This window comes from Phyllobates terribilis, unplaced genomic scaffold (genome assembly GCF_046119375.1).
Source record: "Phyllobates terribilis strain yellow unplaced genomic scaffold, ASM4611937v1 Scaffold_11__3_contigs__length_659146591, whole genome shotgun sequence".
NCBI lineage: Eukaryota > Metazoa > Chordata > Amphibia > Anura > Dendrobatidae > Phyllobates > Phyllobates terribilis.
In genome coordinates this window covers 524,174,405-524,189,087 of record NW_027362771.1, presented here as the reverse complement: position 1 = coordinate 524,189,087, position 14,683 = coordinate 524,174,405, and the positions used below count along the sequence as shown (strand labels likewise).

General features: G+C 43.9%; 1 protein-coding gene across 5 annotated transcripts in view; it reads right to left on the bottom strand.

The window, feature by feature from the left end:
- The window catches only part of PROM2 (prominin 2), a 239,050-nt gene that overhangs the window by 115,812 nt on the left and 108,555 nt on the right, over positions 1-14,683 (bottom strand). For all 5 annotated transcript variants that reach the window (XM_073653665.1, XM_073653664.1, XM_073653667.1 and 2 more), the window contains exon 7: positions 14,066-14,265. In XM_073653665.1, coding sequence (XP_073509766.1) covers positions 14,066-14,265 — 200 coding nt within the window. The remainder of the gene's footprint in view (positions 1-14,065; positions 14,266-14,683) is intronic.

Sequence of the window (14,683 nt, the reverse complement as noted above, 5' to 3'; positions counted from 1 at the left end):
CAGCATGAGACGGGGCATTATCATGCATGAAAATGATCTTGCTGCGGAATGCACGTTTCTTCTTCTTGAACCATGGAAGGAAGTGCTGTTTGAGAAACTCAACATACATTATGGAGTTCATCTTTACCCATTCAGGGATCCTAAAAGGGCCGACAATCTCTCTCCCCATGATTCCAGCCCAAAACATTACTCCACCTCCTCCTTGTTAGCGCCGTAGCCATGTTTGCATGGGGTGTCCATCAACCAGCCATCCTCCACTCCATCCATCTGGACCATCGAGATCATTTCATGCATGATAATGCCCCGTCTCATGCTACACATAACACATCTGCATCTCTGGCTGATATGGGCATAAAAGGGGACAAACTTATAGTGTGGCACCCATGCTCCCCTGACCTCAACCCCATTGAGAACCTCTGGAGCATCATCAAAAGGAGTGTCTATGATGGCGGGAGGCAGTTCACATCTAAGCAACAGCTCTGGGAGGGTATTCTGTCCTCATGCAAAACAATTAAAGCAGAAACCATCCAAAACCTGACAAATTCAATGGACGAGAGAGTTCAGAAGCTCCTTTCGAACAAGGGGTCCTATGTGCAAATGTAACATCACCTAGAATAAAGTTTTGAGTTGAAAACTGTTTGATTTCAGTTTGTAATAACCTGCTAATGCTTATAATTTCAAAAATGACCATTTTTTTGTTCTTTATTAAAATGAAAAGGTTGAAAACTCTGCTGTGCATAATAATTTGGAACATGCATTTTGAGTGCAGTTTGAGTTTTTTATTTTTTTAAAAATATATTGTTATCATAGGCAGTTTGTACAAAAACCTTTCAATTGTACTCTAATAGTTATTTGACTGGAAAATTACAATGACTGCAATTCATATAGGTAATTTGGGAAAATCTGAGAAAATATTATTTGCATAATAATTTGGAACACAGTGTATAATGACACTGGTGATCCCTGTATTACCTGTACACTGACACTATATACAGGGTTCCTGTGTATAATGTCACTAGGGATCCTTGTATTACCTGTACACTATATCATAGAATCATAGAATCATAGAATCATAGAATGGTAGAGTTGGAAGGGACCTCCTGGGTCATCTGGTCCAACCCCCTGCTCAAAGCAGGATTCACTAGATCATCTCAGACAGATGTCTGTCCAGCCTCTGTTTGAAGACGTCCATTGAAGGGGAACTCACCACCTCTCGTGGCAGCCTGTTCCACTCATTAATCACCCTAACTGTCAAAAAGTTTTTTCTAATATCTAATCTGTGCCTCCTCCCATTTAGTTTCATCCCATTGCTTCTAGTCTTTCCTTGTGCAAATGAGAATAAAGATGATCCTTCTACAATGTGACAGCCCTTGACATATTTGTAGACAGCTATTAAGTCTCCTCTCAGTCTTCTTTTTTGCAAGCTAAACATTCCCAAATCCTGCAACCGTTCCTCATAGGACATGGTTTGCAGACCAGTCACCATTCTGGTCGCTCTTCTCTGAACTTGCTCCAGTTTGTCTATGTCTTTTTTAAAATGTGGTGCCCAAAACTGTACACAGTATTCCAGATGAGGTCTGACCAAAGAGGAGTAAAGACCGATAATGACTTCACGTGATCTAGACTGTATGCTTCTGTTAATACATCCCAGAATTGTATTTGCCTTTTTTGCTGCTGCATCACACTGTTGACTCATGTTCAGTCTATGATCTATTAGTATACCTAAGTCTTTTTCACATGTACTGTTGCTTAGCTCTATTCCTCCCATTCTGTATATGCTTTTTTCATTTTTATTGCCCAGATGTAGTACTTTGCATTTTTCCCTGTTAAAAACCATTCTGTTGGTTGCTGCCCACTGCTCCAGTTTATTTAGGTCTTTTTGAATCCTCTCTCTCTCTTCTCTAGTATTAGCTATCCCTCCTAGCTTTGTGTCATCAGCAAATTTAATCAGTTTACCCTCAATTCCTTCATCTAAATCATTGATAAAGATGTTGAACAATACAGGTCCCAGGACGGAGCCCTGTGGTACCCCACTTGAGACATTCATCCAGCTGGATGTGAAGCCATTTACAACCACCCTTTGAGTCCGATCACTAAGCCAGTTATGAATCCACCTAACAGTTGCCTGGTCCATTGCATACTTGGTCATTTTTTCAATAAGGATGATGTGAGATACTTTGTCAAATGCTTTGCTGAAGTCAAGATATACTATATCTACAGCATTTCCCTGATCCACCCAGTCAGTGATTCTGTCATAGAAGGAAATTAAGTTAGTCTGACATGACTTGTTAGTTACAAACCCATGCTGACTCTGGTTAATCACTTCATTCTTATCCATGTACTTACATACATGTTGTTTAATAATTTGTTCAAAGATCTTTCCTGGTATAGAAGTCAGACTCACCGGCCTATAGTTCCCTGGGTCCACCTTCTTCCCCTTTTTGAAGATAGGAACAACATTTGCTCTTCTCCAGTCTTCTGGGACTTCTCCTGTTCTCCAAGAATTTTCAAAGATTATGGAGAGTGGTTCTAAAATTTCTTCTACAATCTCCTTCAGTACTCTGGGGTGTAATTCATCTGGACCTGGAGACTTGAACTCATTTATGTTAGCTAAATATTCCCTCACAATCTTTCTGTTTACTGATAACTTGGATTCCTCTATTCCTTTAAATGGACAGTGAAGATCAGTTGATGTTACATTTTCTTTCTGAGAGAAAACAGATGCAAAATAGGAATTAAAAAGTTCGGCCTTCTCAACATCCTCTCTTACCATTTCTCCATTTTCATCCTGTAAAAATCCTATAGCATCTTTGACTTTTCTTTTACTTTTGACATACCCCCAAAATCCTTTTTTATTGCTTTTGACATCTCTTGCAAGCCTTAATTCATTGTCAGCTTTAGCTAACCTGATACGTGCCCTACAGGATCTGCAGACTGCATTATAATCTTCTTTAGATATGCCTCCCTCTTTCCATTTAATAAACATTTCTTTCTTTCTTTTTAGCATGTGTTTAAGTTCTGTGTTCATCCATCCTGGTTTCCTTAAATGCTTCCCATTCTTCCTACTTTTCGGGATTGTTAACGATTGTGCTTTGAGAATCTCATTTTTAAAAATTTCCCATCCTTCCTGGACATTTTTGTCCTTAAGGACATCCAGCCATTGGATCCCTCCTATTCTCTTTCTGAGTCTCTTAAAATCTGCCTTTCTAAAATCTAACCTTGAAGTTTGAGTCTTCACATGTCTTCCTCCTCTAGTTATCCAAAATTCTATAATAGCATGATCGCTGCCTCCTAGGGTCCCAGCCACCTTTACCTCCTCAACCATTTCCTCCCTGTTTATAAGAATTAGATCCAAAGTAGCAGATCCCCTTGTTTTCTCCCCTACCTTTTGGAAGATAAAGTTGTCAGCAAGAGAGGATAAGAATTTGCTTGACCTGTTAGTTTTACTTGAGAGAGATTCCCAACAAATGTCTGGATAGTTGAAATCTCCCATGACCACTACGTCATATTTTTTGGAGAACTTGGTCATTTGATACATAAAGAGTTCATCCATATCTTCAGCTTGCCCAGGTGGCCTGTAGTAAATGCCTACAATGGTGTCCTTTCCGTTGTTCTCTCCTTGTATTCTTACCCAAACAGTTTCCACAGAACTCCCAGTCTCTGAAGCTTCAATCTCTGTGCAGATATACGCTTTTCTAACATACAATACAACACCTCCTCCTCGTTTATCAAGTCTGTTTCTTGCAAATAAGTTGTATCCTTTTAGCCTTTTATTCCAATCATGTGTATCGTCCCACCAAGTTTCAGTGATTCCAATGACATCATATTCCTTTTCCTGCATTAGTAGTTCCAATTCTCCTTGTTTGTTGCCCATGCTTTGTGCATTTGTATAAAAACATTTTAGTTTGTGATTGGTTTCTCTTCCTCCCATATTTTTATTATTTAGATTTTTTTGTCTTTGTTCTTCTTTTCCACTTCCAGTAGCAGAGATCTCAATAGTATTTGTCAGCTGTATGGCTTTTTCTGGCCTTTTGCTTCCCTTCCCACATTGTTCTAGTTTAAAGCTCTTCTGATGAGTGTAGCAAGGCGACTTCCAAATACATGTTTTCCAGTCTTCGTAAGGTGCACCCCATCTCTAGCAAGTAGTCCATCGTATAGGTAATTCATTCCGTGATCCAGAAATCCAAATCCTTGTTGACGGCACCATCGACGTAGCCAGTTGTTCACCTGTAGAATCTTATTCCACCTCATTGTTCCATGGCCATCCACTGGGAGGATGGATGAGAAGACCACCTGCGCTCCCAATTCTTTCACTTTCTTGCCTAAGTCTTCAAAGTCACTGCAGATGGTTTCCAGGTCCTTTCTTGCGGTGTCATTTGTCCCCACATGTATTAGCAGGAATGGGTAGTGATCTGTAGGTCTGAAGAGTCTTGATATCCTGTCAGACACATCTTTAATTTTTGCTCCTGGAAGACAGCACATTTCTCTTGAGGTTATGTCTGGTCTGCAGATAGCGGCCTCTGTTCCTCTTAACAGGGAATCCCCCATGACCACCACTCTCCGTTTTTTCTTCACAACATTCTTCTTTCTCCATCCAGGAGGATTCTGAGGGCTTACAAGGTTATTCATTGCTGGCAAAGTCTTATCTTGCTGTATTTCTTCATGGTTCTCCTGTGTGAGAGCCTGGTACTGGTTCCTGAGCAGTATGGGTGCTGACTGCCTCTCGATCCTCCTGCTTCTGTGGGTCACATGCTTCCATTCCTCTGTTTCGTCAGGTGCAGTTCGAATTTCTTCTCTTTCTGAATCATGAAGAGATAATTCTGCTCTGTCTAAGAACTCTTCACCTTCCTTAATGATTTTCAAGGTAGTTAACCTCTCTTCTAGATTTCGCAACTTTTCCTCCAACAGGGACACAAGCTTGCATTTCTGGCATGTGAAGTCTGGCTTTTCCACTGGCAAGTCTGTGAACATGTAGCAGGATATGCAGCTCACCAAATGGCTCCTGGACTCTTCCATGTTCTTATTGTTAATGTTCTGAAAACAGTGAAAAAAGCTTAAAAAAAAGCTTCAAAATGCGGCGCGCGGTTTACCGATGTCCTCTTTTCAGCTCCAACAGCCAAAATCCAGTGTTCTTTGAGCTCGCGGAGACTCTTCACTTACCCCAAAATGCAGTGGGAATATGCAAATTATCTCCTCAGGACTCCTCCCCTGGTTTACCGATGTCCTCTTTTCAGCTCCAACAGCCAAAATCCAGTGTTCTTTGAGCTCGCGGAGACTCTTCACTTACCCCAAAATGCAGTGGGAATATGCAAATTATCTCCTCAGGACTCCTCCCCTGGTTTACCGATGTCCTCTTTTCAGCTCCAACAGCCAAAATCCAGTGTTCTTTGAGCTCGCGGAGACTCTTCACTTACCCCAAAATGCAGTGGGAATATGCAAATTATCTCCTCAGGACTCCTCCCCTGGTTTACCGATGTCCTCTTTTCAGCTCCAACAGCCAAAATCCAGTGTTCTTTGAGCTCGCGGAGACTCTTCACTTACCCCAAAATGCAGTGGGAATATGCAAATTATCTCCTCAGGACTCCTCCCCTGGTTTACCGATGTCCTCTTTTCAGCTCCAACAGCCAAAATCCAGTGTTCTTTGAGCTCGCGGAGACTCTTCACTTACCCCAAAATGCAGTGGGAATATGCAAATTATCTCCTCAGGACTCCTCCCCTGGTTTACCGATGTCCTCTTTTCAGCTCCAACAGCCAAAATCCAGTGTTCTTTGAGCTCGCGGAGACTTTTCACTTACCCCAAAATGCAGTGGGAATATGCAAATTATCTCCTCAGGACTCCTCCCCTGGTTTACCGATGTCCTCTTTTCAGCTCCAACAGCCAAAATCCAGTGTTCTTTGAGCTCGCGGAGACTCTTCACTTACCCCAAAATGCAGTGGGAATATGCAAATTATCTCCTCAGGACTCCTCCCCTGGTTCTATATACAGAGCTGCTGGTTATAATGTCACTGGTGATCACTGTATTAACTGTACATTATACACTATATACCAGAGCACCTGTGTATAATGTCAACGGTGATCCCTGTATTACCTGTATACTATATACAGAGCTCCTTCCCTTTTGGAAGTGCATTGAGGTGAAGGGTACATTGCTGGAAAAGGAAGAAAAAAAAAAAAAACTCTTTAAATCTCTTAGTTTGCGAGTGTAAACGAGCTGCGTGTGTCTGGAGCGTAAGTGCGAACGAAAGTAAGTGTGTGACTTGTTTTTCAGTGACTTTGGATTCAGGGAGTTTGGAAGGGAGGACTTAGGACTGAATTGCTGACTGTATTTCATTCTTTCTTTACTTTACTTTTTACTTAATTAATCTACCTGACCTACTTATCTGATTCCCCCGTCCATACTTGATACTTAATTGATCCCCCGTCCATACTTAACTGATCCCCCGCCGATATCTAATTGATACACTTGCACATCCCTAGTTGATCCCCGTCCATACACCTATGTATAAATAATTGTGTTTTGTACTTGTATATATATACTGACTGTATCCCCATATTTAGAATGACGTCCATTTTGGCCGGAGCCGTGCAGTGTACATCTTGCGCAATGTATGCATTCCGTGAGCAACCGCTCGAGGATCCATACTGCTGCGAGAGATGTGAGCATATCGTGCACTTGGAAGCCCAAATTCTGGATCTAAGTGCTCAGATAGCGGTACTGAGGAGCATCGACAACATGGAACGGAGTTTGCTGCTCACCGAGCAGACACTCAATGGGTCAATACTGGGGGTGGAGCATAGAGGGGAAGTGCAGGCTGAACAGGCAGGGAGCTGGATAACAGTTAGGAGGGATAGAGGGAAGAAGTATAGGAAGGCTGGTTCAGAACCGGCATTATTGGAGCACGACAGACCGCCGGGGGAGTGTATGCTCCAGTAATGAGGGGGAGGGGGGAAGTGTAGGGCAGGCAAGACAGGTTCTGGTAGTGGGTGACTCTATTATTAGGGGGACAGACAGGGCAATCTGTCACAAAGACCGGGATCGCCGAACGGTGTGCTGCCTCCCTGGCGCTCGAGTCCGGCACATCGCGGATCGGGTTGACAGGTTACTGGGTGGGGCTGGCGAAGACCCAGCGGTCATGGTCCACATCGGCACCAATGACAAAGTGAGTGGTAGATGGAGGGTCCTTAAAAATGATTTCAGGGACCTAGGTAGGAAGCTTAGGGCAAGGACCTCCAAGGTAGTTTTCTCAGAAATACTACCAATCCCGCGAGCCACACAGGAGCGCCAATGGGAAGTTAGGGAGTTGAATAAGTGGCTAAAGAGTTGGTGCAAGGCAGAAGGGTTTGGGTTCATGGAGAACTGGGCCGACTTCGCGGTCGGCTACAGGCTCTACCGTAGGGACGGGCTGCACCTCAATGGGGAGGGTGCAGCGGTGCTGGGGAAGAAGATGGCTAATAGGTTGGAGGAGTTTTTAAACTAGAGACGGGGGGGGAAACCAAGGTAATAGGTGGGATGTGAGGCAAGCAAGGGGGAAGGGGAGAAGTGAATATAATGAGGGTGGAGAGGGGGGTGGGGATAGTACAGTTAGATCGTTAGAGAAGAATAGGATGCTAAATAACCCCAAAGTTTTATCTTGCATGCTGACCAACGCAAGAAGCCTGACCAATAAGGCGGATGAGCTGCAGGCGCTTATATCGGAGGAGAGGTATGACATCGTAGGTATAACAGAGACTTGGCTAGACGATAGCTACAACTGGGCGGTAAATTTATTAGATTATAGTTTATTTAGAAGGGACCGGAAACAGGGGAAAGGCGGAGGAGTCTGCTTATATGTAAAGTCATGTCTAAAACCCAGACTAAGGGAAGATATAGGAGAGGGAGAAGAGGGGGTCGAGTCCATGTGGGTAGAGATAGAGGGAACTAAAAATAATAATAAAATATTACTGGGGGTCTGCTATAAGCCACCCAATATAACAGAGGAGAATGAGAATCTGCTATTAGGACAAATAGACAAAGTAGCAAAACATAATGAAGTGATTGTAATGGGGGATTTCAACTACCCGGATATTGACTGGGAAACAGAAACCTGTAGATCTCAGAAAGGAAAAAGGTTCTTGACAAATATTAAGGATAATTATCTCTCCCAACTAGTGCAGGAACCAACGAGAGGGAAGGCCGTGTTGGACTTAATATTGACTAATAGGCCTGATAGAATAACTGAGGTACAGATAGGGGGGCACCTAGGTAATAGCGACCATAATATTATCGACTTCAAGATGCCCTTCAGTAGGGTTATCAATAAGGGAACAACAAAAACATTAAACTTTAGGAGGGCGAAGTTTGATCAGCTGAAAGAAAGCCTTCAACTTATTGACTGGGACAAAGTTCTTAATCAAGGAAATACGAATAGTAAATGGGAAACCTTCAAAAGAATTCTGAATACTCCGTGCGAGAGGTATATACCGTATGGGAATAAAAGGGCCAGAAATAAGAGGAAACCAATATGGTTGAACAAGAACGTAAAAGGGGCGTTAAATAGCAAAAAAGAGGCATTCAAGAGATTAAAACAGGAAAACAGTAAGGAGGCACTAATGTGTTACAAGGAAAAAACGAAAACCTGTAAAAAACAAATAAAAATAGCGAAGGAGGAAACAGAGAGACGTATTGCTAGGGAAAGTAGATCAAATCCCAAACTGTTCTTTACGTATATAAATAGTAAAAGGATTAAATCGGATAATATTGGACCGATAAAAAGTGAGGAAGGCAAAATCATAGAGAAAGATGAGGATAAAGCTAATCTATTAAATAATTTTTTTTCGACAACTTTCACAAAGGAAATAGAACTAACAGGAGAAATGAGAAGTGACAAGCTTAATCCTCCACTAAGTATGACAAATCTAACCCAAGCTGGGGTACAGAAACGCCTCAGTAACATTAAAATAAACATATCACCAGGACCTGATGGCATACACCCACGGGTACTAAGGGAACTAAGTAATGTGATAGACAGACCGTTATATCTTATATTTAAGGACTCTGTTGAGACTGGGTCTGTGCCACTTGATTGGCGACAGGCGAATGTAGTGCCAATATTCAAAAAGGGAGCGAAAAGTGACGCCGGAAACTATCGGCCGGTGAGTCTGACGTCCGTTGTGGGCAAAATTTTTGAAAGCTTCATTAAAGAGGCAATTACGGAGCATCTTGATGCTAATAATCTTTTAATCCCGAACCAACATGGATTCATGAGGAATCGCTCCTGCCATACAAACCTGATTGACTTCTACGAGGAGGTTAGCTCTCGAGTAGATCAGGGGGAACCAGTGGATGTCGTGTATCTCGACTTCTCAAAAGCGTTCGATAGCGTGCCACATAATAGGTTGGTATACAAAATGAGAATGATGGGGCTGGGGGAAAATGTCTGCAAGTGGGTTGCTAACTGGCTAAAGGATAGAAGGCAGAGGGTGGTTATAAATGGAATATACTCAGATTGGGTAAGCGTCACTAGTGGGGTACCACAGGGGTCTGTACTAGGCCCAATGTTATTTAATATCTTTATTAACGACATAGTCAACGGGATAAATAGTAAAATATCAATATTTGCAGATGACACAAAGTTATGTAAAACAATTAATACAAAAGAGGACAGTGCAGACCTACAGAGGGATTTGGATAAGCTGGGTAGGTGGAGCATTAAATGGCAAATGAGGTTTAACGAGGAGAAATGTAAGGTCATACATATGGGAAGGAAAAATGGAAGTCACCAGTACTCACTGAATGGGAAATCATTGGGGAATTCAGAGATGGAGAAGGACTTGGGCATCTTGATTGATAGCAAGCTAAATTGGAGTGCCCAAAGTCAGGCCGCTGCTGTAAGGGCAAACAGGGTAATGGGATGTATCAGAAGAGGTATAGCTGCAAAGGATGAGAACATTGTTCTTCCACTGTACAAAGCACTGGTCAGACCACACTTGGAATACTGTGCTCAGTTATGGGCCCCAATATATAGAAAGGATATAAATGAGCTTGAAAAGGTACAAAGGAGGGCAGCAAAATTAATAAAGGGAATGGAGGGACTGCAATACCCAGAGAGGTTGGCAAAACTAGGACTATTTAGCCTGGAAAAGAGAAGGTTGAGGGGGGACATAATAAATGTGTACAAATATGTTAGGGGACAGCAGGGCCGGCGTCAGCACCCGGCGCACCCGGGCAAATGCCGGGGCCCTGAGCAGGCAGAGGGGCCCACTGGCGGTCGCGCACCCCGCTGGGCTATGGGCGGAGGAGAGCGGTGTCAGCGCCCGCCTTTCTCCGCCGCTTGCTCAGGGCCCCGGCAGCAGGATACTTACCTCTCCCCGTGCCTCCACAGATCAGCTGTCTTCCTGCTCTGCGCTTCCTGTGACGTGTCAGGTCAGAGGGCGCGGTGACGTCTTTACACCGCGCCCTCCCCTGAGCCGTCACAGGGAGCGCTGAGCGGGAAGACGCCGACAACGCTGGAGTTCGGACCCGGGCAATGGGCAGCGGGCAGCGGGCAGCAGGTAGCAGGTGAGGAGAAGGGAGGTGAGTATTTGATTTTTTTTTCTTAATGTATGGAGGCATGGGGCAGTGTAAAGAGAAGGGGGGGGCATCCTGCATGGGGCATTATAAAGAGGGGGGGGCATCCTGCATGGGGCATTATAAGGTGGGGAACAGCCTGCATGGGGCATTATAAAGGGGGGGGGGCAGCCTGCATGGAGCATTATAAGGAGGGGGGGAAGCCTGTATGGGGCATTATGTGGGGGGGTAACAGCCTGCATGGAGCATTATAAGGGGGAGACAGCCTGTATGGGGCATTATGTGGGGGGTAACAGCCTGCATGCAGCGTTATAAGGGGACCGGTATCCTGTATGGAGCGTTATAAGGGGACCAGTATCCTGTATGGAGTTTTATAAGGGGACCAGTATCCTGTATGGAGCGTTATATGGGGGCCAGTATTCTGTATGGAGCCTTATATGGGGGCCAGTATTCTGTATGGAGCCTTATATGGGGGGCAGTATTCCGTATGGAGCCTTATATGGGGGCCAGTATTCCGCATGGAGCCTTATATGGGGGCCAGTATACCGTATGGGGCCTTATATGGGGGCCAGTATTCCGTATGGGGCCTTATATGGGGGCCAGTATTCCTTATGGGGCCTTATATGGGGGCCAGTATTCCGTATGGGGCCTTATATGGGGGCCAGTATTCCGTATGGAGCCTTATATGGGGGCCAGTATTCCGTATGGGGCCTTATATGGGGGCCAGTATTCCGTATGGGGCCTTATATGGGGGCCAGTATTCCGTATGGGGCCTTATATGGGGGCCAGTATTCCGTATGGGGCCTTATATGGGGGGCCAGTATTCCGTATGAAGCGTTATATGGGGGCCAGTATTCCGTATGGAGCCTTATATGGGGGCCAGTATTCCGTATGGAGCCTTATATGGGGGCCAGTATTCCGTATGGAGCCTTATATGGGGGCCAGTATTCCGTATGAAGCGTTATATGGGGGCCAGTATTCCGTATGGAGCCTTATATGGGGGCAAGTATTCGGTATGGAGCCTTATATGGGGGCCAGTATTCGGTATGGAGCCTTATATGGGGGCCAGTATTCGGTATGGAGCCTTATATGGGGGCCAGTATTCGGTATGGAGCCTTATATGGGGGCCAGTATTCGGTATGGAGCCTTATATGGGGGCCAGTATTCGGTATGGAGCCTTATATGGGGGCCAGTATTCGGTATGGAGCCTTATATGGGGGCCAGTATTCGGTATGGAGCCTTATATGGGGGCCAGTATTCGGTATGGAGCCTTATATGGGGGCCAGTATTCGGTATGGAGCCTTATATGGGGGCCAGTATTCGGTATGGAGCCTTATATGGGGGCCAGTATTCGGTATGGAGCCTTATATGGGGGCCAGTATTCGGTATGGAGCCTTATATGGGGGCCAGTATTCCGTATGGAGCCTTATATGGGGGCCAGTATTCGGTATGGAGCCTTATATGGGGGCCAGTATTCCGTATGGAGCCTTATATGGGGGCCAGTATTCCGTATGGAGCCTTATATGGGGGCCAGTATTCCGTATGGAGCCTTATATGGGGGCCAGTATTCTGTGTGAAGCGATTCACCGGTTTCTGAGCTATTGTGGAATTTACAATAGATATCGCTCATGTAATGTAAGAAGTGAAATCTTTGCATTGTACTATATTATATATATATATTTCTCTGCGGTATCTGTGCATCATGAATCGTGTATGTGTTAAAGGGGCCACTGAGAATCTTTCGCCCGGGGCCCAGAAAAACCTGGAGCCGGCCCTGGGGGACAGTATAGAGATCTTGCCCGGGATTTGTTCAAAAGGAGGGATATTACGGTAACAAGAGGGCACTCACTAAGACTGGAAGAGAAAAGGTTTCAGCACCAGCATAGGTAGGGGTTCTTTAGGGTAAGAGCAGTGAGAATATGGAATTCACTGAGTGAGGAGACGGTAATGTCGGATTCACTACACCAGTTCAAGCGGGGACTGGATGCATTTCTAGATACCAGGCAGATTTCAGCATATACTTAAAAATAAAATAAAATAGTAGGTTGATACAGGGATTTATTCTGACTGCTGGTTTCAGAGTCGGGAGGGAATTTTTCCTCAGGTGAAGATTGGCCAAATCATTTGGGGTTTTTGCCCTCCTCTGGATCAACTTTAGCAATTACAGAACTAGCAGGTCGAACTTGATGGACGCAAGTCTTTATTCGGCTTTACAAACTATGTTACTATGTAATGTCACTGATGATCACTGTATTAACTGTACACTCACAAGTTATACAGAGCTCTTGTTTATAATGTCACTGATGATAACTGTATTACTTGTACACTGACACTATACACTGTATACTATGTGCAGCGCTCCTGTGTATAATGGCACTTATGGTAAGTATTATGTTTTTTTATTAATGATCAGTATTGGAGTATACTATATGGTGGCCATATGTCTGGTCACGGTGTGGAGGTATTTGTTCCTAGTATGTGGTATTATTTGGTCACTATGTGGTGGTAATATGTGGTCTAGTCATGGTGTGGTGGTATTTGTTCCTTGTATGTGGAATTATTCGGTCACTATATGGTGGTAATATTTGGTCTAGTCATGATGTGGTGGTATTTGTTCCTTGTATGTTATATTATTCGGTCACTATGTGGTGGTAACATGTGGTCTAGTCATGGTGTGGCGGTATTTGTTCCTTGTATGTGGTATTATTGGGTCACTATGTGGTGTTAATATGTTATCTGATCATGGTGTGCTGGTATTCCTTGTATGTGAATTATTCGGTCACTATGTGGTGGTAATATGTTGTCCGGCTATGGTGTGATGGTATTTGTCTCTTGTATATGATATTACTGGTCATTTAAAAAAATATACGTGATACATTCCCTTAAAGAAAAATAAATAAAAATATACCTAAAAAGAGAATTGGATATTTTAAGAAATGTTTAATAGGTTAGAGTAGAGTACAGCCCAGCCAAAAGAGTCTACCTTGTTGCGGCAGTGGCTTAAAAAATCTTTTGGCCAAAACAAAAGCTGATCGCTATGTATGTGATATGGTGTTTGATGGGAACTGTTCATGTGTGATTGGTGCAGAAGTGGAGTTTTTGCAAGAGTGGGTGGTGGGACTGTGGAAGGTTCGAGAGGTGGAGGCAGAGCTGGGGTGGAGCCTGATCGGAGTCTCAAGGGGGCCCATGTTGATAGTCTGCGTCACCAGACCAGAGCCCTGTTAACCCTGGTACCTCTTCTGATCAGTACACCCAGCACAATGTCATTGTTGTGGCATGACGCATGTATGACATTGCGCTGGTCTGGGCATACTCATCAGAAAAGGCAGCAGGGATGTTGGTGGGCAGGAGGAGATTTGCAAGGCTCTGGTCCAGAAGCTATATTGCAAACATAGCTGCTGGACGTGCAAATCTTTTTGCTCAAGTCTATTTATCTATTTTCTATCTCATTGCGATTATTTCTATTTTTTACTTTTCATTATATCACATATTCCCACAGGTCAGAGAGAGTTTCTCACCTGGCTTTGGTTCGGATCCAGCTGTATATTTTCGACAAGGCTGGCAGCATCTCCGCAATTTTCACAGTTAGGGTCTTTTAAGACTATTAGTAGAGCATCTCTGTGGCTGATGAGCGCAGCCATCAGATCCATTTCTTTTCTTTGCAGGTCCATCAGAGTCACATTGACATCCACCACTATGTTAGTTGCCATTACCAGATCTGAGTGGGATACAAGAAAACAAGAATTTTACATCTGATTTTTATTAAACATTTTAATTTGTGCGCTAGTGAACTGAGTGGCCAAATACCGAGCGGCAAAACACATTTTGCATTGATGTGTTTGGCCACAGGGCACACTACCTGTGCCATACAGTATATAGAGTAAAGGCAGATGTGCATAGATATGATAAATGGGCACTCAAGTTACAAAGTGGATCCAAAGATTGGTGTCTAAATAAGAAGTCTAAGGGGTAATGTTTCTCCTTGTGGAGAGTGACATATCGGCTCTGGCATGCCAAGGTAAGGAGGCTTATTCTCCGTGCAATGCAATGCTCCTCTGGGAAATTTAATAAGCAAATTGCCTCTTCAGAGAGAAAGAGGACTTAAATTCTATAGTGCCACCTATTGGAAGCAGTGA